Source organism: Macaca fascicularis, chromosome 10 (genome assembly GCF_037993035.2).
Source record: "Macaca fascicularis isolate 582-1 chromosome 10, T2T-MFA8v1.1".
In the NCBI taxonomy this organism is placed as follows: domain Eukaryota; kingdom Metazoa; phylum Chordata; class Mammalia; order Primates; family Cercopithecidae; genus Macaca; species Macaca fascicularis.
In genome coordinates this window covers 5330788-5358101 of record NC_088384.1, presented here as the reverse complement: position 1 = coordinate 5358101, position 27314 = coordinate 5330788, and the positions used below count along the sequence as shown (strand labels likewise).

Sequence of the window (27314 nt, the reverse complement as noted above, 5' to 3'; positions counted from 1 at the left end):
TCTGTCACCCAGGCTAGAGTGCAGTGGTGTGATCTTGGCTCAGTGCAACCTCCGTCTCCCAGGTTCAAGCGATTCTCTGACCTCAGCCTCCCAAGTATCTGGTATTACAGGCATGAGCCACCGTGCCCGGCCTACAAAACCTAGTTCTAACACAATCACACTCCTTAAATATGGTGGAACACTTGAAGCTGAATATCTAGTTTCGACTCAAGAGCTTCATTTCCCATATTATGCAAAACTGGTGGTTGTTATCTCCAGAATGTACTGTTCCTCCTAATAGCTCTAATGTTCTTTCCTGACAGGTGGTCATAAGGCAAATCACAAGTGAAAGGGCCATACCATAAGATGTACTTAGGGCGCTATTGCCGCCTCGTAGTATTAATATTTAGAAAAGAGTACTGGTCCTGTGTCTGTCCCTTCTTCACCTATTGACTTTGGAAAAACCCATGTCTATCTTCCAGTCAAGTTGACAACATCCAAAGGCAGCTCAGTTTTTTTTCTAAGAAAGGCCACGTAAAATAGGCATGTTTGGTTCCTGAAACTGATAAGCAGTTCTTAGGTGATTACCACACTGAAACCTCTCTCTCTTCTTTCGAGACTAGATCGCCCTGGCCTTCTAAACGTAGGACACATTGAAAAAATGCAGGAGGGTATTGTGCATGTGCTCAGACTCCACCTGCAGAGCAACCACCCGGACGATATCTTTCTCTTCCCAAAACTTCTTCAAAAAATGGCAGACCTCCGGCAGCTGGTCACGGAGCATGCGCAGCTGGTGCAGATCATCAAGACAGAGTCGGATGCTGCGTTGCACCCGCTGCTGCAGGAGATCTACAGGGACATGTACTGAGTTCCTTCAGACCAGCCACACCTTTTCCAGGAGTTCTGAAGCTGACAGCACTACAAAGGAGACAGGGGAGCAGCACAATTTTGCACAAATATCCACCACTTTAATCTTAGAGCTTGGACAGTCTGAGCTGTAGGTAACCGGCATATTATTCCACGTCTTTGTTTTAACCAGTACTTCTGAGCGCGTAGAACTCAAATGTTGGGGGTAGGCGGCTAATCTCAGGACTGGGAAGATTAAGGAGAGTGATGCTCAATGGGCTGATTTTAACTCACCCGATGTTAATCAATGCACATGGCTTTAGATCACATTCGTGATTTACCGTTTAATTAACTGGTAACCTCCAAATTCATGGTCTGTCTTCCCCTACACCCTGCTTTTGACTATTGTGCTCCTTTGTAATTCGGAAAACTAATCAGCACTTTTAACGTTTTATAATCCTATAAGTCTAGATGTATCCAAAGGCGAAGTATGTAAAAAGCAGCAAAATATTTATTTCAAAGACTTCACTTCTGTTTCCTGAATCTAAAGAAAGACAACATGCTGCTTTTTAATCATAGGATGGAGAATTTTAAAGACCTGTTGGGGCAGGCACAGTGGCTCATGCCGGTAATCCCAGCACTTTGGGAGGCTGAGGCAGATGGATCACGAGGTCAGGAGATTGAGACCATCCTCACCAACATGGTGAAACCTTGTCTCTACTAAAAATACAAAAATTAGCTGGGCGTGGTGGCGCGTGCCTGTAATCCCAGCTACTCGGGAGGCTGAGGCAGGAGAATCGCTTGAACCAGGGAGTTGGAGGTTGCAGTGAGCTAAGATCGAACCACTGTGCTCCAGCCTGGTGGCAGAATGAGACTCTGTCTTAAAAAAAAAAAAAAAAAAAAAAAAAAGAACTGTTGGATAAGCTATCAAAATGCAGCTGTTGTTTTGTTTTTGGTTCACTGTTTTCATGGTTGTAACTAATATGTGGAAAGGCCCATTTCCAGGTTTGTGTAGAAGAGCCCGGAAAACGGAGTCTCAAGACCCCCGCTCTGGACTGTCATAAGCTAGCGCCCGTGGTAAGCGGGACGAGACAAGCTCCCGAAGCCCACCAGCTTCCTGCTCCACTCGGCTCCATCCAGTCGACCTGAACCCACCCAGTCCGGCTGTCTGTGGGAATGGTGGCGTTCTTACGGAAAGACTTACACCTTATTTGTCAGTGTTCCTCCAGACCCCATTTGGCAGCTCCCGTATCTTTTGTTATGTTGCTTTTAAATAGCTGATGCTTTATTGTTTTAACTCTTGGTGAGAGTAGATGCTCTCTGGAACGGAGAAGAGGCACATGTGACTTCATGGCCTGGGCTGGGTGGGAGCTGGTCACCCTGGGGATCGAGAGAGCGGGTAGGGTCTCCTTCAAATGGCAGTTTTACTTCAAATGGCAGATTTCATAAGAGTTGGTTATTTTTTACAACGGTTTAGCTTGTTAAGTCTCCTTTGTATGTAAGGTAGTTTTTTCAACATCTAAAATATTTGTTTTAGCCATCAAAACCAACTTATCAACCTCAGTCCAGCTGCGAAGGCAGCGTTGATTATGGCAGTTTGTCACGAATACATGGACCTGGAAACGCTTTTTCTCTCTGTCTACGTGGTAGATAAATTGTCCCGTCGAGAATTTTCAGATCTGGACTGGAAGTGCCAGGACCACCGCCTCCAGGGAGTCGCTGTGCCACCTGGAGGTATCGTTGATGCCTCTCCCCCCATCATTAGAAAATTTGGCTCTTCTGAGATCATGATTATTTTAAGAATGATTGGGATTGATAAAGGTCCCATGACCAGCAATATGGAAATGCAAGAGTGGGAAGGACACAGTGTGAGACTTCCTCTAGAAAAAAGTGAAAGTTAGGATCAGCACATCCTTTTTAAAAATTACAAATTTAGTCCTGTTTCGGTTTTTGCAATCAGGCCAGACGCAGTGGCTCACACATGGAATCCCAGCACTTTGGGAGGCCGAGGTAGGAGGATCACTTGAGCCCAGGAGTTCGAGACCAGCCTAGGCAACATAGCAAGATCCTGTCTGTATACGAAATTTAAAAATTAGTTCATCGTGGTGGCATACACCTATAGTCCCAGCTACTCTGCAGGCTGAGGTGGGAGGATTGCTTGAGCCCAGGAGGTTGAGGCTGCAGTGAGTTGTGATCTCAACACTGCATTCCAGCCTTGGTGACAGAGTTAGATTCTACCCCTCCAATCCCTGCAAAAAAAAAAAAAAAAAAAGATGCAATCAAAGGGCCTGTTGGCCAGCAATGGCAGCAGCAGCGGCGGGCAGTCTGCCCAAGTGTCTTAGGAACCAGAAGCAAATAAAAGTGTTTCCATATATGCCACCAGCCAAGTGGCCATCGTAATTCAGAAAGAAGCTAGCCTTTGAGTGGCATGGTCCATCCGTTTCAATATTATATCCTAAAATGAGAAGCCCCTGTGTTGATGAGACCCAGGGGCTGGGGGCCAATGCCACACTTGTGTTATCCACTGCGACCCTGCAGCTGCTCGCTCTGATGTGCCCTGTGTCATTCAAAGAGACGTGGCCCAGGAAAGTGAGCCTCATGTTTTTCAGAGAAGTCATTGTTTCTGTTTACATTTTCATAAAACCTGTTCAAAATAGCCCCCTGTCTCAGACTTTCAGCAGTAACAGTAAGCTGACTGGCACGTTCGATGTTAGCTCCCGGGACTCTCAGCAGCGATGGTGAGCATTTGGTTTTCTTAAGGCCCAGCAAGACTTCCAGGGACATCTCTGATGAAGCCAGAATGGAGACACCGGTGACCTCAGGCTGAAAGTCACTCAACACTGGTCTCTTGTGTTGATAGGGAAGGAAATCACACATTCCTATTTCTTTAAATAACAAAACCACTAATTGCCACTCAATGCTAGAATATTTTGGGTCACCTAATCATAGATTTCTCAGGGCGTCAATACTCAAATATAGGCTGATTATGCCCCAGTTCAAATGGGAACTATTAACAGAGTGCATTTCTTGCTTGCTGGGTTTCAACAGACATCAGCCAAAAGAACAAAAGAGATGTCAGGACAGATTCCGGAGTGTTGAAGCGCATGTGTGGCACCCGCTCCCCCTGGCAGTGAATGCAGGAAGTTGCAACTTTACCCAGTCTTCAACAAGTCATTATTTAAACACAGTTCTTCATTTTCTCAACTTTTAATAGCAAAAAGTGCCAAAGTCCTCAGAGACCAAACAGCCTTGGTCTACCGTGCTGACCAGGGTGAAGGCATGGCACGGGGCTCCTCCCAGATGTGCCTCTCGTGTGCCAGCCGGCTGTGGCTCAGGAGCAGACGCAGGCCTCTCCACTGTCCAGGGGAGCCTGGCGGCGCACCCCTCCTTTCCCACCTCCTGGCACTTCCAGCGGGGTGTCCTACATGCTGGATTCTGTCCCTACCACACTTCCAGAGGCTGGAGAACTGCGCAGGCCTAAGGCCCTTTGGATAAATTGTCAAAACAAGATGCTTCCAGTTACAGCAGCAGGAGTGGGCCCGGAGCACGGCCTGACGGTTGCTGGTGCCTTTCTTTCCGTCTCGCTTGCCTGTTTCCCGTTGACCTTTCCTCCATCTCTGATGAGAAGAGTATAAAGCATCTTCCTAACGGGTGTGTTTGCTATACAAACATAACGGACGTGAAGTGGGGCAGAAACCCAGAACTCGGCATTCAAGGATACCCAGGAGAGCTGTCCATGTTTTAAAGAGCTGTGTTTTGTTTTGTTTTGTTTTGCATTTGAAGAGCAGAGAAGGTACCTTTCTGCTGTGCTGACGCATTTCTTACACTGGGCCATTTAAGACCCCAAGGGAAACAGCCTTCCTGGAGCGTGCATTGTCTGGAGGTTCCAGGGACAGGGACAGGGCAGCCTCCCAGAGCTGAGCAAGAGCTCAAGGCACAAATGAGAGATTTGCTACACCATGAAAAGTCAACAACTTAGCCACCACTTCCCCGCAACGGGCCACGAAACAAATACCTCAGCAGGCCCTGCGAGAGTGCTAGAGCTGAGGTGCACACACCGTGGCGTCTGTAGTTAGGGCAGGTGGGATGGAGACTCCTCTAGTGCGCACACCTGAGCCTGCCCACACACAGGGGAGCAGCATCTCGTATGACATCTGGCAGGAACTTCGGTTGTGTAAAGGGAGCCTTGAAGATATGTGCAAAAGGTGCTACCCCAATTTGGTGAAACTGACATTGGGCACATCCTGGGCTTAGGAGAAGCGGCCGATGGTCCTGGCCTGCAGTGACACACAGCCCCCACCGCCCCCAGCACCCCCTCTCCTCTTCACCTCTTCCTGCCGGCCATGCGGAAGCCGCTTCCTCAGAGAGACCCTACCAGATGCGGATGGAAACAGATGCATCAAAGCAAGCCTCGATGAAACCGTGACCTCCTAAGGTCTGTCTCCTCTGAACTTGCACCTGTGACTCTCTGTGTTTGGTTCCAAGCACTTCCCACCTCGAACTCCCATTTTCAAACCACTGTAGCTCTGGGCACTTTCGATACTTACCAGCTGTATATACGATGGAGGGTTTTTTGGTCCTGATCCAGTGGCCACACCTGTCTCTGGAATGTCTCACTCAACTCCAGTTTTAAAATGGATTCATTGTTTCAACCCAGCAAGCCCAATGCACCCAGCTAAGACTGGCTTGACCGACAGCCTGGCCTTTGGTGGGGGGCTTCCTGGGGCCTGGGAAAAGCTGGCTACCTTCAACAGCTGGTACCTCTTCAACAGTGTAGCCTTTCAAAATGCAGATGCCACCAGGAGAATGTGCCAGGTGCCCACAGCTCACCACCTATGGATGCCATGGCTCTGGGCAGCTTTCAAGGCAGGTTCCTGTGGTCTCCTCAGCTGTCTGAAGGGTTAACAGCAAATCAGCCTCCATTTTAAAATGAAAGCACCAGCCTCCAGATGTAGGGCCTGCTGGGTGTTGCTAGCCGCTGGGCCCCAGGCACGGTGCACTTTCTCCACCTCCTGCAGCCTCCCTGTTGTTTAGAGACACTTACACCTGGTGAGTGCAAGGACAGGTGACCCAGGGGGCTGCAGCCTTGTCCTCAGCTCCCATCTCCTGGACTGCCAGCCTCGCCCTCTGCAATTAGCATGGTTGGCCTGATGCAGGGGTCCTAAGGGATTACTTTTTAGACCTTCTTTCATGTTCAGAACAGTGGTATAGATTCAGGAGAGGCAAGGAAATTATGCTGTCCATAGAAGTCAGCCATGAAGACTGATGCCACCACCTGAGGGCTCATGATTATTAGAAAGTGTCCACGGGAACCTCTCATCCACAGGAGGTTTGTCTCAACACTGCTCATTTTTACGGCACTGGCATTGCCAGGCATGGGGAAGTATCCGCTCTTCTCATGTTAAAAGTGGCCCAGCTTCTCTTAACTCGGTCCAAGCTGACTTGTTCAGTCGCACTGGAACTTCTTACCAATCAAATATTTGCATGGAGCAAAGGGGGCTGTGCATACCTCCCTAATGGCAGGGATGATGGCAGCTGTCATTCAAGCCTACCTTCAAACGTCACAGTCTGGAAGTGAAATGTCCACAAATATCTGCGGCAGAAACGGCTGTAAGGACCACCCAGCTGTGAGGCAGCTTTACAGAGCAAGGAAGGGTTGTGGCAAATAAATGATTAACCTGCCTCCACTGTGCTGAGGGCAACCAAGGCCATCTCACCAAAGGATTACTCGATGCCATTAAATCATCCCGTGAACTTCCTGCTTCCGAGTCCATGGCCTTTGCCCAGGGCATGTACTCCTCTGAGAGGCCTTCTGCCTAGAAAGATCTAAGACTGGCTTCTAACGGTTGAGGTCTAGGTTTTTGCTGGGATTTACATATTTTCAAGTGCCATTTTGACAGCATTCAGGAAAACGGTCCTTGACCCCATAGACTAGGGTAAGAATAAAGGCAATAAATTTGGTCTGACTCAGAATATAGGAGATCCATATATTTCTCTGGAAACCACAGTACGCACTAAAATGTGAAACTGAAGGTTTTGTTAAAAAGAAAAAGATAATGAGCTTCATGCTTTAATTACATAATGATTTCCATTACACTATTTCTGTGAAATGCAGCAGGTTCTTAAACGTTATTTCAGTGGCATGGGCTGGAAGCTTATCACAAAAAGCCATGTGTGTGGCCTTCTTATTAGAACTGAAAGAGAGAGGCTGGTGCCCAAGGCTGCTACCTGCTCCACCTTTGTCAGCTCTGGACATCTGAGGACGTCCCTGCAGATCTGGAATGGGGCCATCAACTGACCATTTGCTTCTCAGAATTTCAGTTTGAGACATGAGACGTATAATCAGTTACTTTTCTCTCCACAGAGAACCCCTTTTGTGAGGGGAGAGGAGCTATGGAATGTGGTTCAGCTGAAACACATACAACTGCATCCTTTTGGAGTCCTTTGCCAACAAAAACAGACCAACAGACCAGATCGTGTCCATGTTCAATGTCATGTCTCGATGGACTCGCAGCTGATGACCTCAAGTACATGAGTGGTCTCATGGCTATTAGATGGATTATTTGCAAAAAAAAAAAAAAAAAAAAGGAGAAGAAATAATTGATTTTTACATCATAGACAGCAAACTAAAACCTGGGGAGGGGGTCAGTTTTTTTTTAAGTTTGCTAGTTGGGTCAAATGTGAGAAGAAGGGAGTCTACCTGCCACCTCTTCTCTTGCCCCTCTTCCGCCCACATCCAGCATTAAAAATCCATTCGTTTAATGAACGGATAAAGTGCCACGCAAACTGGCGCACAAGCAGGCCCCCGCCCACGCACCCTGGCTCCTAGGAAAAGTGGTGACCCGGGTGCGGGGGGCATGCTGCAGGCCTGGGAGATAGTCGGGCACCTTCCCTGGACCCCCAGGCCTTGGCTGTGCCTCAAGTCAGAGAGGGTCAGCCTTCAGGCCCTGGAGAGGAGCAACTGGCCGATCGTTTCACAATAAAATCACTCACTTTTGGCAACTTCACTTTTTTTAAGGCACAGTCAGTTCCTTTTTCATGTACCTCACAAAAGATGAAGACCATGCAGTACTCTTTTTGGTAAGATTACAGTGTTCATGTTAAATATCACTATTTTTTCTACATTGTGTGGTAAAAAGAACTATGTTCATAGCTATATCTTAAATACTGTGATTTGAGTTTTTAAAAAATATCCTAATACAAATATTTTACTAACTTACAATCATTCATCTAATAACAAATATTTGGATTCTTCTGAAATCAGTGTTGACTCATATTCTTAAAAGCCTGGCTCTTGACCCTATTGGAAACACAAAGGAAGCTGAAATCAAACAACTAAAATACACTGCGCACACGTGTGTATGCACACGTACACACGTTTTCATTTCTCTTGAGCCACGCAGAATTTACTTTCAATGTGGAAATCTCTTCCCATTACCACGCTGTATATGCACAGAGCACAAGAGAGGCTATCTTTAGAAACTTCCACCAGCGAGGCCTTAGACTCCAGGTTAGAGGCCGAGTTCATACAACAGTGTTTCGCTAAAGACCCTTCACTGTTCCTGTTTAGTAAATAGCTGTCTGCTCTTCAGGGAACCGTTACCTATGGGTTATTACCAAAGAACTTTGGCAATTGGAAATGTCCTGTTGGAAATTCTTTGCACGTGCCAGTTCTCTGGCATCCTCCAGGTGGCCCAACCCAAAGCATAAAGCAGAAACCACAGACCCCGTGAGTCTCCCCAGACCCCGTGAGTCTCCCCATACCCTGTTTCCAATACCTTGGTAAAACTTCTCGGTACATATTGGTTGCACCCTCTGGGATCCATAATGCCATTAGGCTAAAACCCTAGGGGAGAGGGCTGACAGACACACACGCGACAATGGAGCAGACCCCAGAGCAAGGACTGGGCCCAGTCTCTCCATGTGTGTTCTATTAGTGAGTGCCTTATACTCTCAGTATTTTGGGGCTTACAGCTTCTTATTTGTGCTAAACAGGTGCAGTTCCAAAGTAGGAACTGCCACACAGGCCCCAGCATCCTCTCTCCAACTTCATACCTCTCTCCTGGTGGGGGGAGCGGGCATCCAGGACCTCTGGAATCAAGGGTGTGCAGAGAAGGGTGAAAGTAATTTTTCTAGTCACATGAACTGATTGGTTCCAGGCAATTAGAAAATGGCTATAAAATAACCTTAATTTTGGGTCTTCATTTTCCTATTAGGAGACTGAACTGACCACAGGTATTGATTTATATCCTGAATATATGGGAACTTCTGTGTTTGGGATGTCCTACTGTAAGACTGATGAATGTACAGAGTTAATTTCAGGGTACAGTTTTGCCTTAATGGTTTTGAAAAATAAACTATTTTTTAAAATTTTTTGGTGAGTTTTGAGTGATGCTGCGAGAAGGACTGTTTGGTCTAAAAGAACAAAGTCCTCAGCTGTGGGGTCCGCCCTCCACCAGAACAGTCCCTGCGCCCCTCATGGAGGCTGTCTCCACCTACAGAATCCCTTTTGTGTCCGTCAGCGTACAGAATGGATCGAGTACGATGTGGCTCCAGAACATGACATCCTTTTGTCTGAAGTCACATACAACAGGAACTTTTAAAGCAGTGGGCATCTTAAAATCCATCAGTGTACAAGTCAGTAAAAACTCTTTATTCATTCCTTCATGTGACAGTTGGCCTTGAGTAGTTACAAAGACAGAGCAGCTCCTGCCTCTCCGAACTCTAAGCAGACATTCCAGAGCTCACAGATCAATGTCCCACCAGCTGCTACCCTGGAAGCTTCAAGGAGATGGGGAGCCTGGAGGAGGGGGTGCTGCAGGAACCCCTGGCAGGCAATGGGGTCAGGCTGCACAGGCACCCAGGGCTGAGTTTGAGATGGCAGGGGGCAAGCAGACAGGCAGGCAGCGGGATGGTCTTGAGGTGTGGGGTGAGGGCAGGAAGCCCACGGCATTCCTGACTTGGGGTCAGGGAAGACAGAAAGGGGTCAGAGCTGAAGCCAGAGCCTGAGGGAACTGGAAAGGCTAGAAGCCAGCACTCAGCTTCCCAGGAGACCCCAACCACTGCCGGGTGAAGTGCCCAGGGAGAATGTCGGGTATCCAAATGTTTCAGTGGAAGATTCCTTTCCATACATGAGCTGGTTATTTGGGTTTTTAATTATAAACATAATACATGGTCAAGGTTAAAAACATTTTCCAAGCATCACATAAGGATATGAAGTAAAAATTCTATCCCCCTCTAGACCTTCCAGACTGGCTCCAGAAGGCAGCTGCTGTCAGTGATTTTCCTTACAGAGAGACCATTGCAGCCACCTACCATGCATCATGGCCACAATACAGTGTGGCATCTCCCCTGACATGCACCTGCACGTGGCCTCTTAGGAGCTGCCCCACTGAAGGAGGTCATCCCTCTCAGTCACATCTGAGCAGCACTCATTCAGGCCTGGGCCCTGAGGGGCATGTGGGGACACCTGGCCAGGTTCCTGGCTGTGTCTTGTCTGGCATCTGCCTTTGGGCTACCCTCTTGCTACAGCTCCCTGGGCCTGTGGCTGCTCCAAACTGGACTCCAGCTCCCCTGGGCTGCAGTGCTGCTCCCAGTGGTCCAGAAACAAGGCCAGGCATGGCAGCTCCCAGCTCGGCAGCATCCCCGGCGCAGGCTGGCCCAGGAGCTCTGTGCAGGGTGCTGCCCGATGACCCAGCCCTGGCTGCACTCACATCCGAGAACCGGGCTGGCTGGGGGTCCTCTTTGATGGAGCTTTCCTTTTCTCCAAGTCTTGCCGAATTTCCTGAGGAAAAGCACTGATGTTCTCCTGGACACAAGGGAGGCAGAATCTCTTGGAGTAGAATAAGCTGCACTCCTGAAAGGGGACAAGGATGGAGACTGAGTATCCTGGGAACACGGTGCAGCTCCTCCCAGGGTCCAGCCCTTACCACACTTGAGGAGCTGGGCTAGGGCTCCAGCATGCACAGTGTGGACAGGTGGCCAGAGCTAGACCAGCAAGAGGGAGAGCCAGGCCTGAGGGCCTGGCAGGGTATCCAGGAGAAAAGCAATGCAGGCCTGGGCTACCCTGGGTGGGAACAGCTGCGATGAGACAGAAAGGCTCTGGGGCATGCTCTGCTCCATCACGGGGCAGCGATAATAATGGAAAGCTGGAGCACAGGCCATGCCCAGAAAATCCCAGAGTCCTCCCCTCCCAGCTATCACAGCAGGAACAGTGGACACCTGGTGCTGGGAGCGGCAAGGGACAGGAAGGACAGCCCCACAGACCAAAGAGGCCATGGACGAACCAGCTAGTCTGGGCAGGAGGCCAGAACTGTCCAGCCATGTCCTCTCTCCTCTCTCTTACACACTAGAACTCCCGAGATTCATCACGGTGCACAGCACATGGCTAAGGATGACATTCCCCAGCCCCCTCTGTAACTGGGCATGTGAGTCAGGCTGCTCGGGGTGTCAGCAACTGTGTGTGCCACCTCCTGCTCATGCCCTTTGAAGGAATGGACTGTGCTCTCACATCTCTTCCTGCTGCCTGGGATGCAGATACAATGGTGGGAGCTGCCACAGCCAAAAGGGACCCAAATGGAGACTCTGCTGAAGACAACAGGGGTGCCCTTCCAGCCAAGGCCACCATTATAAGGGAGAAAATGAGTAAATAACTATTTGCTTTACTTAGGCCACTCTTATTTTTGGTGTCTGTCTGTTCTTAAAGCTTAGTGTGCTCGCAAACATAAGGCTGCCCTCCTGCAGTTCTTAGAAAAGACCCTTTGCCATGCAGATCGCTCACTAACAACTTACTGTTTTAACAAAGAAAGTTGCAGACTCGTGGTACCTGCGTGGGCCCCCCACCCCGCCACCCCGCTGCTCACGAAGAGCAGCCCAAGGCCAAGGTGTTGCATTCAAGACCTCCACCTCCTCACCTGGCCCACACACCTCTGCAGTCTTCCTTTCCCAGCTTCTCCTGGACTGCCAGCTCCTCCATAAGCCTCAGATACTCCCATGCCACACTGCGGAGGTTCCTCCCACCCTGGCCCATCTCGTCCCCCTGGCTGTTGATACAGCTCCCCTTTGTGCGTGTCGCCCTGTGGCAGATGCTCAGGGACTTCTCAGACTCCAGGGTCACTCTGAGTACACTGGTCACGCTGGAAAAGCCACACTGCTCCACTTCCATCCGTCCTTGGGTTTTCAGCTACCCAGGTGAACCTGGCCCACCCAGCCTCTCTGAAGCTCAGTTCCCTCATCTATAAAATGGGTGGAATATAATACTGCTTTACCTAACTAAGTTAGGGGCAGGACTGAATGAAGCCTCCGCAGGAAAACAGGTCCCAAGCACAGGACCTGGCACACAACAAGTGCTCAAGAAAGGACAGTCCCTTCTCCTGGGAGATCCCTCCAAGAACATCTAGAAAGTAAGTCACCATCCTGGTGAGAGGGAGCACAAGGACTGTCTGCACGGTTGGTGGGAAGGAGAGGAACCCTGAGGGGCCACTGGGGTGAGTGCAGAGCCACCAAGAACCGACTTCCATTCCTACACCAGGCTGAAACCCTCTAACTGACCCTAGCTTGCCCTCTCACCTCTCCCTTTCATCAGCTGGGGGCCCCCATCTATAATGGGGTGAACCAGCTGGTCCCTCCCTCTCAGTCCTCCCTACCCAGTGAGAGCTCCAGGATAACCACAGCAAGGACAGGCGGCCCCAGCCCACGCTGCTTACCTACCGGGCCCACACACACCAGCCTGCTGCACAAACTGCAGCGCGAGCCGAGGACCACGAATCTGTCCTTGTGGGAGGTGAAGGGATCCTTCATGACATAGCTTTCCTCCAGGAGGCTGCAGGAGAGTGATGCCAGCGTCAAAACAACCCAAATCTCTGCTGTCGGAAAATCAGCCATGAGCTATGGCCGGGCAGCAGCCGCCTGGACCTCCGCAGGGCCTGTACACCTGCGTGGGCTCATCAGGGCAGGAGACTAGGCCACCCGTGCTGCAGGGCAGTGACAGAAAGGATCAGCAATTGGGGGCCACACTGGCATTGAAATTGAACCTGCTCTCACCTCTGTAACAGCTATGGTAGAGAGAACCCCTTGTTTTCAGCCAAAAGCAGGGCTGCTGCAACATGGGTCCCCAGACCCTGACTGGTTCACTGGGGTGCGGGCACAAGGCCGCCATCTGAATACCCCAGGCCTCCCTACCCCCAAGCCACACCCTCACAGCCGCTGGCAGCCAGCTGGCCTCACGCTACACATCACAATGAGACCACAGGGTGACATGATGACACTCAGGCTCCTGGTCAGCAGAGGGACCACAGCCAGAAGGAAAAAGCCATGCTCCCCGCCGCCCCACTGCATCCCATGTGAGTAGCACACTGGCCGGCTTTCCAACAAAGTGGCATTTGATGAAGGACAAGCTGGAGGTCAAGAGATAAGCCCCTGGACCCACTGGCTCTAGTCCAGTCTGCAAGGGAGAAACGCCTCCCATTACAGCGTCACGGCAAGGGCGCAGCCCCAAAGTGGGAGGCCACCATAGGTCCCCCAGCTGCTGAGCTGCTCCCCCACAGCTAGAGCAGGTGTTGGACTCTGGGCTAGGGTGTGGAGGAAGGTTCTGGAAGAGTCAGACCCCAAGCCTTGCCCAGGCCTCCAGAGATTACACCGGAAGCATCCAGAGACTGGCCAGGCTGGGGCCTAAAGCTCCACACCCGAGCCAGTTGTCAGACCTAGGCGTAGCACCCACCAAACAGCACTGGGCACAGGCCTCCCGGGCTCTGGCCCAAAAGGCATGGACTCACACCATCGACTGCGTGTTGGGGGGCTTCTGTCCCACATAGCTGTACGGAGCTGTCAAGGCACAGAGTTCACACTCAAACACTCCCAGAGGCCGGCACTCTGCATGGGACGCCATCTGCAAGATCAAGAGATGGGTTGTCCCTGGGTCACAGGCTTTCTCAGAAATCCTGCACCTTTCCCAGCTATGAAGACCCTAATGATATAGTCCTAGGAGATTCCTGCCTCCCCACCGTACCCTTCTCTCTATACCCAGCTGAAACAGGTTTTCACCGGTGCCCAGAGTGACAGGATTTGCTGTCCATATTCCAGTGGTTTAAGGTTTTTGTACTAGAGAGAAGGATCCAGACAGCATCCAGCCAGAGCAGCCATCTCTTCCTCCAGGTCTGCACCACAGTAAAAGCTTTCTAGTCTCCCGCTCTGCCCCATTCTTAACCACAAGCCCCCAGTGAGCGCTGGTGGAGAAGAGGCCAGAGTGGGTGCAAACTCTCCTGTTTCTGCTGCTCCCAGCTGCTCTATGCCCTCACACTAGTCCACACGTGGTATACAGCATTTCATTAAAACTGTTTTCTTATCTGCTTGTATGGAACCCCCTTCTCATGTTCATGGTTGGGTCTTGGAGGCCTCTCTTTCCTTAGATTTCTGGCTAAATGGCTGCCATCTGATGGGTTCATCAAAAGTTACGATTTTGCTGATTACCCAGTTCCTTGACTATGGAATCAAGTAGGACATTATCAGCTGGCCCCTAGCTCTTGGCTGTGAACTCCCCTCGCCTGAACTGAGCGTGGTGTATAAAGGCATATCAAATGCGATGGGATTCTCCGCTGGGTGACCCCAGATGCAACTCCAGGAAGCATGGGTTGCCAATGACTTTAAAAGTTACAATCTTCGGCCGGGCGCGGTGGCTCAAGCCTGTAATCCCAGCACTTTGGGAGGCAGAGACGGGCGGATCACAAGGTCAGGAGATCGAGACCATCCTGGCTAACACGGCGAAACCCCGTCTCTACTAAAAACACAAAAAATTAGCCGGGCGAGGTGGCGGCGCCTGTGGTCCCAGCTACTCGGGAGGCTGAGGCAGGAGAATGGCGGGAACCCGGGAGGCGGAGCTTGCAGTGAGCTGAGATCTGGCCACTGCACTCCAGCCTGGGCGACAGAGCGAGACTCCGTCTCAAAAAAAAAAAAAAAAAAAAAGTTACAATCTTCCCAGGCGCGGTTGCTCATGCCTGTAATCCCAGCACTCTGGGAGGCAGAGGCGGGCGGATTACCTAAGGTCAGGAGTTCGAGATCAACCTGGCCAGAATGGTGAAACCCCATCTCTACTAGAAGTACAAAAATTAGCCGAGCATAGTGGTGGGCGCCTGCAATCCCAGCTACTTAGGAAGCTGAGGGCAGGGGTATCACCTGAACCCAGGAGGCGGAAGTTACAGTGAGCAGAGATTGTGCCACTGAACTCCAGCTGGACTACAGAGCGAAACTCCTTCTCGGCTGCGGTGAGCCGAGATCGCGCCACTGCATTCCAGCCCGGGCGACAGAGTGAGACTCTGTCTCAAAACAAAAGAAAACAAAAGTTACGATCCCGTCGCGGGTGTGCGTGAACCTGATCCCGCTTCTCTTCTGCACACCGGGGCGTCCTAAGCCCCGGCCGAGGCTCCTGGGGGCGGCGCCTGTGAGCAGGGACGGCTGAGTTGGTCCGGGGGTTGCTGCTGGTCCCCGCGAGCCTCCGCGTGCCCTCTCTCGCCCCAGCGCTGCCTGAGGTCAGGGGGGACAGTTCCGCGAGGCCCACACCCCGCTCCTCGGTGCCGTCCCCAAAGCTAAGAGCTGCAGAGCCGACCCCTGGCGCTTAGAACCCAGCAGGCCACGCCGGCGCGGAACTCAGTCCCGGCGAGCGGGAGGCGCCCTGAAGCAGCGCAGGGCCGACCCACAGCGCGCTCGCCCCCGCCAGGCCGCCTCCTGGAACTCACCACCGCCAGCGCCGCACGGCTTCGCGTCCAACGCGCCTGCGCGGCCCCACCCCACGGCGGCCCGACCAACCCCGGTGCAGTCGTAGACGCAGACGCAGGCGCGGAGCGGCAGGCAGGACCTCGAGGTGGTTTTCCGCCTCCGCCTTGCTTTTCTGGTAGGGCGGTCCCCTGCGCTGTTTCTGGCTCTAAGCTTCGAGGCCGTCTGCGGGGCTGGGCTCCGTGCTGAGGGCCATCGCGTCTGGCCGTGCGCTGCGGGAGCGCGCAGGCCTGGCCTGCTGTCCTGGCCGCTGCGAGGCGCTCAGCTTCTTTCTGAGTGTTCCACCGGGTTCGACAGGGTCGAGGTCGCCGGCGCGAGGCCCCCGGATAGCTGAGGGGCGCGAGGGCGCCTCCAGTCTCCCACCCGCTCTCCGGCGCTGCGGGCTAGGCTGCCCGTCTATCCCACGGGACGTCTGCCCCCGTACGCAGGAGGGGATGTGTCGGCCAAACCGGGGTCTCAGGACCTATCCTTGCTCCTCCAAAGCCCACGTGGCCTGCGGCGCCCCTCGGGTCTGCGCCGCGTTCTCCTTTAGCCTCCCGGGCCTCTCTGCTGCCCCTCGCCCCCAGGCACCAGGCACACCTGCTTGCCTCTGTTCCCGCCCGTGGCCTCTGACACACCGTGCCCTAGACCCAAAATGCCCGCCCTACTCCTGGAGCCTCCGGTGTGTGAGAGGCACCTTTCCCTGGGGCCAGGGGCCCGGACTCTGAAACCGGGCTGGCTTTGCCTGTGAGCCCCAGTCCTCCCAGCTGGAGTCCCTCGCCCCAGCCGCAGCGGGCCTTCACCTGTGCTTTGGGGACGACAGGGTGGCCGCCCTCCTTCCCCCAAAGATTTGAGGGTTTTGCTCCACGCGGGAGGTCTGCCTGTGCCAGCAGCCCGCAGCCTTTCACATGCTGTTGCGTTACAGGGCCCTCTGTGACCTTTCCCTATGTCGAGGGGTGCTTCGTCTCTGTTCCTGAGAGACCAGAATTTATTCTTGGCTTGTCAAGACACACTTGTAGGAACGCTGCCAAGTTGCAGCAGGCTGGGGTCTGGGACTTGCTCCTTTGGCGAATTGCGAAGTAAGGATGTAGAAGGCATTTTAGCAGTAATGGAAACCAGAACCACTCTTAGACCTGGGCAAGAGGGGCCCCAGGAATTAGCAAGCAATTAGCAAGCGCTGGATTTCGATGACCTCCACTGTGCTTAGTGCAATGGCATTCGATTCGTTGGATCGTTTCAAAGGTGACATACTAGGTTGTTTTTGTTTTGGTTTCTAGGAACATCTTGAAGCATTTTGAATTTGACCTGTGACTACCCTCAGATACAATGATGGTAACTACCCCATAAGTGCCGTTAAAGCAATTTGACTTATGTTAGACAGGTTAACATTAGATGCATTAGAAGAGTTAAGTGAAATAGTGGGCAGCATTCAAAGAGCAAATCGTGGTCTTTGGCAGAAAACAGTTAATTTTGTATTTGAGCTGTCCAGTTATTACAATTAGAAAAAACTTTAAACTTTAAACCCAGAAAAAACTGGGTCTCGAGCTCCCTCATTCTGTAGTTCAGTGGGCAAGTGCATTTGACCCGACTGCAACCAGCCTCTATCAGTAAAAAGTAATCATGTGGACACCTGCTGACCCTTTTTCTCAATCCATTCAGAAGTCAGGTGGTTAAGAGAGGCACTATCTCAAGAACATGTGCCCCAGTCGGAAGCAGTGGGCCAGTGTGGGCCAGACCACTCCCATGGCCTTCCCACCAGGGAAGTTAGAAAATCCCCATCTGACCTCCTTTTTTGTTGTTTGTTTTGAGATAGAGTCTCGCCCTGTTGCCCAGTCTGGAGTGCAGTGGCGAGATCTCGGCTCACTGCAACCTCTGTCTCCTGGGTTCAGGTGATTCTCCTACCTCAGTCTCTTGAGTGCCTGGGACTACAGGCACCCACCACCATACCCGGCTAATATTTGTATTTTTAGTAGATACAGGGTTTCGCCATGTTGGCCAGGCTGGTCTTGAACTCCTGACCTCAAGTGATCCACCCACCTCAGCCTCCCAAAGTGCTGGGATTACAGGTGTGAGCCACTGCGCCCAGCCCCCATGTGACCTTCTGACCCTTGCTAACTGTGTGAGGCCTTGGGTGAATCATGAGACCTTTTCATCTTCCCACCTGGCAACAAGTGAGACAGAGCTACATTCTGCCCAGGTCTAGGCGTCCCCTCGAAGGAAACGACGAAAGGAGTCTATGTGTGTCTGCAGGGGCCTAGTGTGGTATGGCTATTTCAGTGCAGCTGAAGATGACAGGGACACCGAAGTGGGTACAAAGCAGCCACCCATCTCATTTGGTTGTCCCCCTTTTCTAGGCCTCCACTTTGAGGGCAGGAGCTATATGTGTATATGCCCCTCACACAGAAATCACTGCAAGGCTCAAAGAAGAAATCTCACATTTAATTCTGATAAAGCCTAGTGGCATCTACATAAATGAACATGCTTCTGAGTGAAAATAGTACAGCTACCGGCCCTTGTTTCCCTGAAGTGATAAACCACATTTTCCTTATTCCTAAATAGTCTGGCACACCATAAATAACCAAATGCCCAAATCCTAGATGCATATGTTGCTATATTCAACATATAGACATATTTCAATGTGAACCCATATACACCTTTTTGTTGTTTAACAAAAACATGTGTCTTGGTCAGAAAATGTTACTGAATTTTACTTTAACTACCAGTAGCTTTAAGAATAAATGAGAAGCACCACTTCTGCATTCCCAAGCATGAAGCAAGCCCTGGAACTCCCCATGAGGCCCTAAGCCCAGATGGACCAAGAGGAGGGGAGGCTCGGCAGCCCTGATCTACAAAGGGGCCTCCCAGCAAGGCCAAGGAGTTTGGGGCTCTGTCAGGAGCAACAGGCCATCGGCTTCCAACGTGGGTCAAGCACAGAAACACCCAGACAATGCTCCACCCTGGCCAGGTCCCTCTCTCAAATCTGGTTCTCAAAACCAGTGGCTCTGCCTTCGCTAAATTGCAGGCACCAAAGAAACAGGGTTGCCCTTGTACAGGGAGTCACATAACTCCCCTCTAAAAGGAAATCAGTCCAGGAATCGCACACTGTGATCCTGCTGTCTCCCCAGATGCTACACCACACCAACTTTTACATTCCCAAGAGCAGAGGCCAAGATTGGGGATTCTTCCAAATGTAGGGGATGTGCCTTGTGAAGGACATGAATAGAAAGCATGACTAAGCCACTGACACTCCCTAATTCCCTTAATCCCACAGACTCAGCATTTGGGGAAACGCTTGTGACTCATGAAACCATCATCTATCAAACAACAAGGTAAACCATTTTCTTCCCGTTGATGTTTCTGGTCTTCAGCCCCAGATAACGGCGGCTGTTCTTCTCTGGCTGCCCATACAGCATGTCAGTAAAGAACTCAGGCTCATCTTTGGCCTTAGATTGTGAGGTCAGAAAGCTGAACATGGTTCTCAGCTTACGGCACAAATAGGTCATTGCTTCCACTTCATCTGATGGCTCTTCATACACAGGCTGCTTCATTTCCTCGTATGCAGACAGAATTACAGCCTGAAATAAGTTGATCAAGACACAGATCATCACCAGCATGAAAGATGAGAGGAACAGGACCCCCAGAATCCTGTTATTGGAAAATTCAGTGTTCTGGAAAGCTGAGACACAATAGGAAAATACTGTCTGAGTGGAATGAACCAAGTTACTGTAGTTCCATTCATGCTGACCAAACACCAGGTAACCAAAAGCCATATATACAAAGAAATACACAGACACAACAAATGCCATGTGGCAGATGCCAGGGAGGGCAGCCTGGATGGCCCTCTGAGCCAGGCGCACATCGTAGAAGAATCTGGAATACCTGAGGGTCTTCAAAATTGTCAGAAATAACAGGAAACCCAAAATTATCCTCATGATGTGATCTACCTGAGAAACTGCATGAAAGGGAATGAAGTCTTCAGGGTTCGACAAGTAAAACTGAATTATGCCAGTGGCCAAGAAATGTTTCCTGAGAAAGAGCACAATCAACACAGTAAATATGCATTTTAAAGCAAAGTTGAGCAAATTATACACACTTCTCACATAGGAGGCTCTTTCTTGCATAATGATATAACCCTCATCCACAACATAGGCTAAGAAAAAAATGAGAATGGCCACATACAAGTAGATTTCTGCTGAAGTTTTTCTGTCAAAATCAGCAAGTGAAAAAGAGTGCAGAGATATGCTTGTGTTGACAACTCCTAACTGAGAGACCTCAAATATGACTGAAATGCTACAGAACAGATTTACATCTGGATTAAAAGTCGTTAATTCCAAAACCACAGCCCATGTCTTCTCATCCAGCCAATTGCTTTCTTGAAGTTCTTTGAGTCTCAGTGTGGAATTAAACTGCTGCTGTTTTGGAAAAAAATAGAGTGCATATCCTCCAGATCCATAGGTGTGTAGTAGTCCATAGGAATAATACAACCATTGCTTTCCTTGAGGCTTATAAGTAAATCCATTGGTACTCTCATCTATAGCCTGCTTATCAACTTCATTCCAAAAGCCAGAATAGTTTTTTGTGTCTTCTGGGTCAATGCCATATTTGGGATGACAATGAATTTCTCTTCTGATGCTGTTTTGCACAAACTTTTCGGCAGGTAGACACATTTTTTCACTAGATTCTGCTCTCACTTGCCTCATCAATGGAAGGCCAAGGATTTTAGATGAGCTTTCAGGAAGAAATGTTGGATTCAGGTCATTGTGTAACAAAGGCAACAGCACGCTGTTTAGCCATCTATAGATGTCTTCTAGCTTAGTCACATTAGCAAGATCCATAGAGAACCGATCACGAATAAACTGGTTATAGTAAAAGCTGTCAGTGTGACGTAGTAGGACGATAAGGATCAACAGAAGGGCTAGAAAGATAAAGTGAGTTAGAATGTAACTCAGAAACAGGAGTGCTCTTCTCTTGATCCTCTTCTTTCTTTTGAATATTCTGATTTCATCTTCTGTAAGGGGTTGGTACATCCTCGTGCCTCGGATTCGGACAATCTGGTCATGTATCCTCTGCATTTCTTCTGGATGCATTCTCATTCCATCCAACCTGATCTCAGTATATTTATACTTGGTTGACCATGAAAGGTTTTTGCAATACTTGAGTTTATTTGTTCTGAAGCCTGACAAGAGTATAATTTTAGATGGCTGCACCAGAAAAACTGACTGACAGAATGAACAAAAAGATGCAAAGAGCCATTCCATTGACTTGTCATAGCCGTAAGTCAGTCCATAAAATACGATGAAGAATGAGGATATGCTAGAAGTAGCAAAAACCAAAAACCATGCAACATAAACACACCACCAAGGCAGGACGATCCGGGGTTTTTTCTTAAGCTGCTGGAGATCCTGTTGGGAAGGATGCTCTTTGGAGTGGACATCCTGATTGTCTTCTATGTTGTTATTGGAATTTGTATTTGGCCTGGGGGTCTCTGGGGTCTTGATTTGTGCTTTCCTATGCCTGTGCTTGGGTTTGGAGGTTGCCTTAGGAGAAGCCTTTGGAAGCCTGGGCTTTCCTTTAGATGCAGGTTTTGCAACCTCCCTGGGGTGTGCCTTAGCAGTTTCATAAGCATGCCATTTTGTTAAGCATTCTTCCCAGTGCTCACTTGCTTCTGACATTAGAGGATGCTTTTGAGGAGATACCTCCTTTAGATCCGCTTGAGGTTTCCTCTGGGAATAGGTGAACAAAAAAGTTATTAATAATTGCACAGGGATTGTAATTAAGACACTTTCAATTCCTATCATCATTGATCTCATGTACCTCCTCTCTCTTGACTCAGTTTGTTCTTGTCTATTTAGATTAAAGAACATAATGTTACAAAGAAGAGAGCTTAGCAACATTGCTAAACAACAGGACAATCTCTGGAGCCTATTGAATGTTTTAGCAACAACACTAGCAAAAATAGAGAACCACATGTGGTTTTTCTGGAGATTACTACTCACATCTATAAAGAAAAAGTCTTTTCTGGTCAGAGGCTCATCTGGATGGGTAACGTGAAATGTTCTGTCCAAAGTGGTATCAATAGAAAGCCATTTCTGGCATATGAACAGCCAAATGTGCCTGCTAAACAGATTTTCCACCTTGATTCTACTTAAATACCAGCTAGGCGAATGACCCTCGTTGTTGTGCCACACACGGATGGAATGGATGTCCCCCAAGTCACTTTTTGTTGTTAGGAGGAAAGTGTTGATGCTACCTCGGTAGAGAGTTGTAAAATGTGGATGGCTTAAACAATGCACATCACTGGTACTCACAGTTCCTCTAAGTTGCACAAAGACATTGGCCCTGGTCCCAGACCCCCAACGACTTCCTGTAAAAATAGTCACCAAGTAGCATAAATTATCATAAGGGTCATTATCTGGTAGAACTATCACATGTCCCCGAAGATGCTCGTCAATTTCATCCCTGTATAAGGCCCAAAAAGCTAGGATCACGTATAAGAGAATAATGGAAAGCACAGTGAAGAGGGTCACAGGGTTTCGGTGAAGGCTCTTGATGATGTTTAACCGTAGATCCACAGGATTAGGGATCACAATCACCTTGGCCATCACATAGTGGGTATGCAGGTGAATGTTGGTGAGTCCGACTGTGCCCAGCTGTCGTCTGGCCCTCACTATGTTCTTGCAGATGCAGTGCACGTCATGCCAGCTGGTCTTCTTACCAAGAACGCAGTAACCCTCTCTCCATTCACTCTGGATCCCATACATGTCCAAGCACTGGATGCTGAAAATAGAAATTCTCACTAGCTTGTCATTAGGCTTCATGACAAAATGAGGTGCCTGCAGAACTATGGATACAGTACAGTGGGGAGAGTGGCTGTGCTGAGCTATGAGTTGCAGCAGGGACACGGGGAGACAGACTACACGGGCCTTCTTCACTGTGCAGGCCGGGTCAAACAGGGCACTCTGGCTGGCAACTGGGGGGATGTCATGAGGCACCAGGAAGGTGGCGACCAGTGCTGTGGGAGTGATCTGACTGCCTGTGTACACCAACACCATGAACAGCACCATCACTTCTGTCACTATGTGGACCAGCACCTCCCTAAGCACTCTGCTGTCCACTTGAAAGCTAAACCCACCTGTCGTCGTCTTTGAGGACCCATCAACATCTCCGTTGGGTCCCACTGTGAGATTAAAAGCTGCAAAGGTCAAGTTTTTCCTGACGAGGTACACTTCCGCTACATCAGGTGTGATCTCTAGCACACTACCATTATCTGCAACTCCTGTCATTCTGAATCCAAACACCTGTACCGAAGTGTTTTCCTGATCATTTAACCAAGGAAAGGGGTCATTTGTGAAATCACAAAACATTGTGGAAATGGGAGCATTCACAGAGAGACCAGGAACACTGCTCACATTGAGTGTTGGATAAAAACAATTTCTGCAGTGTTTCTCATTTCTGAAGACCTGGGTAACACCCCACTTTTCAACTTTCTTGACATACATGTTGAAATTGGGGGTTCTCATTGAGGTGGTTTTGTTCCCTGGCACTTTATTAGCCAGTATTGTGTCTGATAAAGATTCTATTACATAGAAAGGATCTTTAACCACTTGGTGAGGAGAAGTCATTTTAAGAATATTAGACAAACTCATTAATATTCCAGTGCTCACGATTTCTATTTGTTCAGATCGAAAGCGTTTATCTTTTTGTTGATACTCTTGTAGGGCTTGATTTGCTTGCCATATCCTCATGGTGGCACGTTTCTGAGCATCCCAAGTGAATTCAGAGGGTTTCTGGGTTAATTTGGTAATAGTCATGACTACCTGGCCAATTTCTACCACAGTGCTTACAGGAAGAAGGAAAGACTGATTGATGAGGTGTTTTCGGAGATTGACTCTGTCATTTTGTAGAGGTAATTCAGTTCTCATGTTATTCAAAATGGAAGCTACTATATACAGTAAGTAACCTGCAGGTAAAAAATCCTGCTTTTGAATCAAAGTAGACAGCAATGAACTTGGTCCCATGGTGAAACTGAGTAACTGATTCAACACAGTCTTTGATGAATTTTTGTCGGTGGGAGCTTGTGCAGTGGCATGCAAAGTCACCTGAGAAAAAGCTCCTAGAGAGTCATAGACTTGGACATATATCTTCAAGGCATATTGATTAGCCACCATACCAACAGGGAGAAAGGAAGGGGGTGATGTGGACTGAGGCCCCAAGTACAGGATGGTCCCCAGGGTGTTCTCTTTTACTGAACTTATTTCACCAACACTGTGCAAATCAGAAACAATTATTTTATATGTAAGAGGGACGTGCTTATCCCTAAAATTACTACACTGTACAACAAATTTAGTAATAAGTGCAATTCCTTTAGCTGGATTAATTTTGCATTCTCCGATTTGAGGGCCATGGTTAATAATAAAATAATGCCTGAAGACTGAGGTAACTCCACTCCAACTTGCTAGATGTAGAGAAATTGAAAACTCAGCTTCTAAAAAATGCTGAAAAGCAAAAGCTTTTATAGACAGATAAGCACTATTCCTTCCTGTTACAGTTTCCCCCATCCAATCAAATAGCATCTCACCACCTGAAGAAGACAAAATTGACCATGTATAGAAATCACGGCTTGCACAATTTGTGCAATTTAGAAACAAAGAAAATCTATCAGAGACAATGAAGGTTCTCTCACAATTTTCGATACATGTGATGTGGGCTATGGCTTTTGGTCCTTGGAGCATGTGGACCCTCTTATCAGAAAAAGCTGTCCTAGAGTCCTTCTGAATCACCATTCTGAAGAAATACACGTGGTCGCCTTTAAGTGTTTCTGGCAAAAGTGTCAGTACAGGGCCGGTGGCCCAGGGCCACTTCAGAGTGGCTTGCTCGGGGTGACAGACTTCCTTGCTCCCCAGGATTATTCCATCCCCACGGTAGTTTCTGGGATCTGTGGTACAGTACCAAAAGAACTGGAGTCCCTGTAACGGGCTGTCCGCATCCGGGTCCGAGGATGTGGACCCGTCCAAAATCAGCTGCTCTGTGAAATTAGCTGTTATGTTGACATCGCCAAGCATCACCGCCTGCAGGGAACTCCTGACAATCCAGACATAGACGGCGTCCGAGTCTTTCACCTCGGGCATCTTGGGGTTCCTTGTGGTGATGGACACCGTGAAATTAAACACATACACTCCCCACTGTAACGAATTGCTGGGGATGTGAATGAACATGGGGCTCTTCCTGATCTCGAGCTGGGGCACATCCAAGGGCTGCGTCCAGTCGGGCGCGTCGCCCACGGCGGGTACTGAGAACACCTGCCAGTACTGGGAGATGGCAAGCGCGGCCGGGCAGTCCAGCTGCACCGAGGCGTTGAGGGTGGCCTCCGCCTTCATGCTCAGGCGCACGGGGGCGCCCCTCTGGTCCGTGTTGATCCTCACGCGCTGGATGACGCAGGTGTTTATCTGACAGGACACGGACGACTCGACGGCTCTGTGGCGGGACGAGTTGACGGCCTGCAACATCAGGCGCGCGGGACCGTCTGTGGGGCACTCGGTGCGGGCCACGAAGCCCGGTTGGGGCCGCGGACCCGGCGCGGCGGAGCGCGGGAAGACGCGGATCGCGGGGGAGCCCGGGCGGGCGGCGCCGGGTCCGAGCAGCCGCAGGCGGAAGGTCCAGGCCAAGCGCCGGGGCCAGCGCGGTAGCGGCGCGGACCACGTCAGGGAGAGGCGACCGCCGCGCGCCGTGAGCTGCAGATCGACGAGCGTGGGCGCGGCGGGCCGGGGCAGGCGTTGGGCGCTGAGCAGGACGCGCAACACAAGGCAGTACCAGCGCCACCTGGCCCCTCCACGGGGGAAGCAGAGGCTGCCGCGGCCGCTCAGGACCACGCCGCCCGCCCGCACCGCGCTGGGCCGCAAACTGAGGAGGGCGCGGCCGCCGCGCACCCCGAGGCCCTGGGCGCCCCGGAGGAGGCCTCCGGGCGCCCCGGAGACGGCGGCTTGCGCCTCGCGAGGAGCCGGCGGCAGCGGGAGGCGGCCGAGGCTCAGGCCCAGGCCCAGGCCCAGAAGGAGGAGAGCGGGCCCAGGCCTCATGGCGCCGATCCGGGAGAAGCCGGGAGGCGCCGTGGAGGCCGCGAGGCGCGCCCAACTGCCGCGGGGGTCGCGGGGACAGTGGGGGTCTTGGGGACAGTGGGGGTCTCGGGCGTCGAAGGTCACGGACAGAGGGGTCCCACGTACAGAGAGTCCGAGAGAGCAGCTGTGACCTCGGAGCTGGGGGTCAGTCGGCACTGGGGGCTTTGTGGGTACCCCTCCCCTCTCCGTCCCCAAGTGTGTGCAGGCCGAGGGTCAGGATGGCTCAGGAGGGCAGTTCAGCCCCGTGCAGACCACAGACAAGGGGCTTCAGCAGGAACCCTTGGGAAAGCCAGTCACAGCGTGGGAGATCAGTAGGGAACTGCGAGATCCCTGGGTGCCCAGGAAGGTCTGACTTTCGGTTTCTTTTTTTGGGTTTGCTTTGCTCTTTTCTTTCTAGTTGGCTTGGGTTTGTGTTTTGTTTTGTTTTGTTTGTTTGCTTGCTTGTTTTTTGAGATGGAGTCTCTCTGTCACCCAAGCTGGAGTGCGGTGACACTCCATCTCTACTAAAAATACAAAATTATCCAGGCGTGGTGGTGCATGCCTGTAATCCCAGCTACTCGGGAGGCTGAGGCAGGAGAATCGCTTGGACCCGGGAAGTGGAGGTTGCAGTGAGTCAAGATCACGCCATTGCACTCCAGCCTGGGCAACAAGAATGAAACTCTGTCTCAAAAAAAAGAAAAAAAAATCAAAAACAAGTTAGTTATTTCCTAGATACAATGGGGTACAGACATTGGGTAAATACAACCATTCCAAATGGGAGAAATTGGCCAAAACAAAGGGGCTATACGGCCCATGCAAGACCGAAATCCAGTGGGGCAGTCAAATCCTAAGCTCCAAAATTACCTCTTTTGACTTTATATCTCACATCCAGGTCATGCTGATGCAAGAGGTTCCCATAGTCTTGGGCAGCTCTACCCCTGTGACTTTGCAGGGTACAGCCTCCCTCGTGGTTGCCTTTATGGGCTGGTGTTGAGTGTCTACAGCTTTTCTAGACTCATGGTGCAAGCTGTTGGTGAATCTACCATTCTGGGGTCTGGAGGATAGTGGCCTTCTTCTCACAGCTCCACTAGGCGGTGCCCCAGTAGGGACTCTGTGTGGGGGCTCTGACCCCACATTTCCCTTCTGCACTGCCCTAGCACAAGTTCTCCATGAGAACCCTCCCCCTACAGTAAACTTCTGCCTGGCATCCAGGTGTTTCCATACATCTTCTGAAATCTAGGCAGAGGTGCCCAAACCTCAATTATTGACTTCTGTGCAACCACAGGCTCAACACCACGTGGAAGCTTCCAAGGCTTGGGGCTTGCATCATCTGAAGCCATAGCCCGAGCTCTACATTGGCCTTTTTCAGCCACAGCTGGAGCAGCTGGGACACACACACGGCACCAAGTCCCTAGGCTGCACACAGCTTGGGGACCCTGGGCCCAGCCCACAAAACCGCTTTTTCCTCCTAGGCCTCCAGGCCTGTAATGGGAGGGGCTGCCATGAAGACCTCTGACATGCCCTGGAGACCTTTCCCCATTGTCTTGGGGATTAACATTTGGCTCCTTGTTACTTATACAAATTTTTGCAGCTGGTTTGAATTCTCAGAAAATGGAATTTTCTATCACATTATCAGGATGCAAATTTTTCAAA

General features: G+C 50.4%; 3 protein-coding genes across 16 annotated transcripts in view; 1 reads left to right on the top strand and 2 right to left on the bottom strand.

Annotated features, from left to right (window-relative positions):
* The window catches only part of PPARA (peroxisome proliferator activated receptor alpha), a 101278-nt gene extending 92080 nt beyond the window's left edge, over positions 1-9198 (top strand). For 6 of the 7 annotated variants that reach the window (XM_045363448.3, XM_065521989.2, XM_074003541.1 and 3 more), the window contains one exon: positions 603-2909. In XM_045363448.3, coding sequence (XP_045219383.1) covers positions 603-847 — 245 coding nt within the window. In that variant the 3' untranslated portion in view covers positions 848-2909. Of the gene's footprint in view, positions 1-602 lie in introns of all 7 variants that reach the window. The other variant, XM_045363447.3, reaches the window with a different exon arrangement.
* A 259-nt stretch (positions 9199-9457) lies between these two features.
* CDPF1 (cysteine rich DPF motif domain containing 1) lies at positions 9458-15592 on the bottom strand. 8 transcript variants are annotated; one of them, XM_045363446.2, is made up of 4 exons: positions 15555-15592; positions 13599-13711; positions 12531-12646; positions 9458-10681 (listed from the first exon to the last, which is right to left on the bottom strand). In XM_045363446.2, the coding sequence occupies exons 2-4, from the start codon at positions 13709-13711 to the stop codon at positions 10257-10259; spliced, it is 654 nt and encodes a 217-aa protein (XP_045219381.1). In that variant the 5' UTR covers positions 15555-15592; the 3' UTR covers positions 9458-10256. The 8 variants fall into 8 exon arrangements, with proteins under 8 accessions (XP_045219381.1, XP_045219380.1, XP_065378067.1 ...); XM_045363445.2 differs by having other exon boundaries at positions 12535-12646; XM_065521995.2 differs by having other exon boundaries at positions 14293-15579.
* Positions 15593-17988: 2396 nt separating this feature from the next.
* PKDREJ (polycystin family receptor for egg jelly) lies at positions 17989-25858 on the bottom strand. The gene has a single exon (XM_015456965.4). The coding sequence runs from the start codon at positions 25641-25643 to the stop codon at positions 18888-18890; it is 6756 nt and encodes a 2251-aa protein (XP_015312451.3). The 5' UTR covers positions 25644-25858; the 3' UTR covers positions 17989-18887.
* Between the last annotated feature and the right edge of the window lie 1456 nt (positions 25859-27314).

Bases quoted from the DNA above. Each gene is read 5' to 3' on its own strand.
- CDPF1 (XM_045363446.2), bottom strand. From the start codon at position 13,711: ATGGCGTCCCATGCAGAGTGCCGGCCTCTGGGAGTGTTTGAGTGTGAA. The intron at 12,647-13,598 runs GTGAGTCCATGC...ACTCTCCTGCAG, and splicing joins CCCAACACGCAGTCGATGGT to CCTCCTGGAGGAAAGCTATG. The intron at 10,682-12,530 runs GTAAGCAGCGTG...GTCCCCTTTCAG, and splicing joins GGTGTGTGTGGGCCCGGTAG to GAGTGCAGCTTATTCTACTC.
- PKDREJ (XM_015456965.4), bottom strand. From the start codon at position 25,643: ATGAGGCCTGGGCCCGCTCTCCTCCTTCTGGGCCTGGGCCTGGGCCTG.